Source organism: Drosophila erecta, unplaced genomic scaffold (genome assembly GCF_003286155.1).
Source record: "Drosophila erecta strain 14021-0224.00,06,07 unplaced genomic scaffold, DereRS2 tig00000092-arrow-pilon, whole genome shotgun sequence".
Lineage (NCBI taxonomy): Eukaryota > Metazoa > Arthropoda > Insecta > Diptera > Drosophilidae > Drosophila > Drosophila erecta.
In genome coordinates, this window is record NW_020825207.1 from 17,040,536 (window position 1) to 17,044,300 (window position 3,765).

The following is a 3,765-nucleotide window of genomic DNA, read 5'->3' on the forward strand; positions in this document are numbered from 1 at the left end:
AAGGTAGAGGCAGCTGCATACCGTTTGATTCAAATAATTTATGTAGGATATATATTGTATAAAGGAAAGGAACTTCCTAACATATTAAGCTCAGTATATAGCTGCAGATGGTTCGCAGCCTAGAAGTCTTTCGTACTATCCCATTAAGAATGATATGAGCAATTCGAGTTCTTTTTATGGTATTAAATAATTATAAGAAGTAATTTACCATGCAATTTTAATACAACTTAATAGCCAATGTAATAAGTAAAATCAGTAAAATATTTCCCCTGCCCCTTGTCCTGGTTCAGTGGCAGCAAATACACCCATTTAAAGGGCATCCCATGACATAGACATATACGTATCATACCCATTTATACTCGTATATAAAGAGATATTGTATGTGCATTGATTGACTTTTTGTGGCCATTGTTGCTCGGTGGCTGTTGTCGATGCTCTGGCTTTTACTGGTGCTGTTGCTGTTCTCTGGTGTGCCCAATTGCCTTTAAATTGTGCCGAGTGTTAAGTGGCGCACGTTAAAAAAACATTTAACGTTTTTATTTACGATACAGCGAGTCGCCAGCACAGAAGGCCAGAAATAAAAAATCCTAGGACCGCCGGTGGAGGAGGCAGTGAAAGTGTTTTGTTCTGTCCCTGGCATTAGGGACTCGCAAAAATACATGTATATACGTATGGATAGGTACAACGAAAATAAAGGGGATATTGGATTCGCAAGCGAACGAAAGGCTCCAACCCGGCAAAAAATGAAACGGAAATTAAAGTTAAAATATGGCAGGAGTCTGAGGGGCAGAATGAGCGATTGAGGGTTAGAACTAAGAGGACGAGACAATTGCGAGTGGAAATGTGAAAATGGGAAAGTGAGCAATGGCAAAAAGTTATCACAGCTATGCAATATAAAAAATCGAGTATTTGACTTTAGAACACGCTTACTGAAGTGGAATAAGTGGGCTGGCAGGCATTTTAAATGTTATGTATAGATGTAACACAGATTAAAAGTGGTAAATATAGATGTGGGTAAACATCCCGATGTTATGTTATTTTTTAATTACATGAATCCACTATTCGTAAGTGTTTTTAATAGAAATGTTGTTAATACAGCGATTATCATTTTCCCTAATCCAATGATGCTGGGTTGATTTCCCAGTCTTAGCAGGAAAATAATGATGCCACAAGGCTAAATCAATTTTTTCAACCCAAAACAATGCTGTCCTGCCAACTGCTGGCGAATACAAGTTGGGAAATAATTCTTGCCAATATCTTCTTTATAATCATAATTATAATATATACTCATTAAACGCATTTCCTGCTGTGAGTAATCAAATCAGTGTTCAACTGTGAGCCCTGCTCATTCGGCTCATAATTTTCATTAGCACTTGTGTGTGCTCTATTTAATTTATGCTAAATGATCAACGGCTGTTGCTTATGTCTACGTTTTATTTTTATTTGCCCGGCAAAACGAAAACAATAATTCAGCTCAGCGAGCTGCTGCTGAACCAGCAGAAAGCGGCGAAAAAATTGCTAAGGCTCAAGAAAAATGTATGAAAAAGGGTAAGCAGGAAAAGGAAGTGTACACACACACATACACACACACGCATGGGACCCATTGGAGGCAGGTCCTTACTTCCCCCCTCGCCCACGACCACGCACTCATTTGCCTTTGCACTCACGTCTGTGTAATTTATGCCAAAAAACAGTATGCAAGGATGTACCCTGGGAAAACACATTTGCGGTGGGTATATTGGACCTTTTAAACACAGCCTGGGAAAAGCTTTGCTCGGTCGGACAACGCTTTACAATTTTACACTTTAGCCGCACTCAAATTAGGGTATAGAAGAATATCTTAAATAAGCTGTTCTTTAAATTAGATCTCAATGACTACTGATGTTCGTTCATGTGTAATTTACATTTTACATGGCACTGTGGCGCCACTGCGGCGGAACATCGAAGCTTTGCATTTCTACATTGAATTTTACTTACAATTTCACTTATGAGTGCCAGTCCTGCAATTATGTGGCCCACATTAAACGGTTATCTTATTGGTTAAATTCACAGTAGTTTGCTCCTCCTCCTGATTCCCGGATTTTAAGTAGGTGAAGGGCGGAAATGAGATATCACACACGACTTAATCACTGCCGAACAGGAAACAGGTGGAATCGCCTGGAATCGAATGCTGCGAGTCAGCTACGATTGAGTAGGTAAGAGTTAACCACTGAACTTACGGGTATTAAAAACCCCGTTAAGTTGTCAGAACACCTGCTGGAAATTGCATGGCCATGTTTTATAAAAATATAAAGATTGTATATCAACGGTTGTTACTAAAGGGTTTTCTTAGGAAAGAAACTATCACACAACAGCCGCTTTTTCCATTGCACTAACTAATGTGCATGCAAAATCAGCATTAACTCCCTATTATTTTACCTTAAACTCACCTTACTTATCCAGTCCTCGAGCATGTTTAACAATTGGAAAATAATTGCTAATGCATTTATACTCCGCGCTGCACATCCAATTAGTAATCTGCTAGGTTTATGTTTATTTACCCAATCGGATGGTTGATGTAAAAGCAATGAGATGGTAATAAATTGGAAATGGGAATGCCAATGATTACCCAAGTTCATTATTCACTCAGGCCTCACTCAAGATTCAATGTCACTGACCGGCCAAGTAAATCACTCCTTAAACTGGATTCCCAATGACTAAGTGTGGTAATGGCTAGCAAGTGCAGGTGATTGGGGTGAACTAGCTTTTCGCAAACCTTATCTGCCTTCGGATTGTTCCTTATCGAAAAGACGGTTGCTTGGGAGAGCCCGCCAAAAAGCCGGATTCCACTACTAGATGGAAAGCTGCATTCTAGAGGGTCTACTTGCTGGTCTGTTGCTCCGAACAATCGCTATGTGGTTCCACTTAATTGGTAGTGATTGAGGATACAACACACTGAATACAATGTGGATTTGAAACCAAGACGCTTGTGTCGCGTGGTTCCAAATTAGAAGTAGTTACATGTTTGTAGGTAGTAGCTGTTTCCCAATGAAGCACGCTGTTTATTTGAAATTAAAAAAGAACCGGATGCATATATTTTGTCTGCTTATCTTGGCGATTCCGCGATCCCAGTACGGGACGCACTAAAGCGGGATTCCGGCTAACTGGCAGACTCCATATAGAGATGTCAGGGGCTGCAACCAGTGCTCCTCTCCGGCTGGACGAGACCTCTACTTCCTATTCTGGTTGTTGCGGGCCATGTCCTTGGGGAAGGAGCGCAGTGGCGGCGTGCGGATGCGGCGGGCCTCGCGGGATCGGTTGCGCACCACTTTGGAGTGGATTGCGCAGGACACGCAGTAGTGGAGCTTCGCGTACAGCTTGGGCAGCACGTACGAGTCCCAGATGCTGGCCTCCGTGATGTCACGCACGGCGGCAGCCTCCACGATGTTGCGGATGACGAACTTCTTGATAGCCTTGTCCTTGGGCACGCAGCGGGCGCAGTTGGTGCAACGCACGGGCTTCACATGGCCGCGGTTGTGCTTGTTGCGTCCTCCGTTACGGCGCTTCTTGGTCATCTTGCCGGCTGCTTTTCAGTGGATTGAAACAGTTTGCACGTCCATTAGCATGTATCACTGCGTTTGCGGTGCGGATGGCTGCCATAATTACCTTATTTATCGATTTTCAAAATCCGCCCAGCGAAATCCGCGTGTGTTCACGTTTCGGGAAACGAAAAGAAAGAAAATAGTGTGGACACACCCGGCGAAACTCGAATAAACGGGCTAAAAA

General features: G+C 42.5%; 1 protein-coding gene across 2 annotated transcripts; it reads right to left on the minus strand.

Moving 5' to 3' along the window:
- Positions 1-3,003: 3,003 nt before the first annotated feature.
- On the minus strand, positions 3,004-3,765 carry LOC6549613 (40S ribosomal protein S26). Of its 2 annotated transcripts, none has more exons than XM_026980928.1 (2): positions 3,646-3,765; positions 3,004-3,565 (listed from the first exon to the last, which is right to left on the minus strand). In XM_026980928.1, exon 2 carries the CDS (start codon positions 3,552-3,554, stop codon positions 3,210-3,212), a length of 345 nt encoding a protein of 114 aa, XP_026836729.1. In that variant the 5' UTR covers positions 3,555-3,565; positions 3,646-3,765; the 3' UTR covers positions 3,004-3,209. The 2 variants fall into 2 exon arrangements, with proteins under 2 accessions (XP_026836729.1, XP_001974386.1); XM_001974350.3 differs by having other exon boundaries at positions 3,004-3,562; positions 3,646-3,757.

Excerpts from the sequence above, each read along its gene's own strand:
- LOC6549613 (XM_026980928.1), bottom strand. The coding sequence starts at position 3,554 with ATGACCAAGAAGCGCCGTAACGGAGGACGCAACAAGCACAACCGCGGC.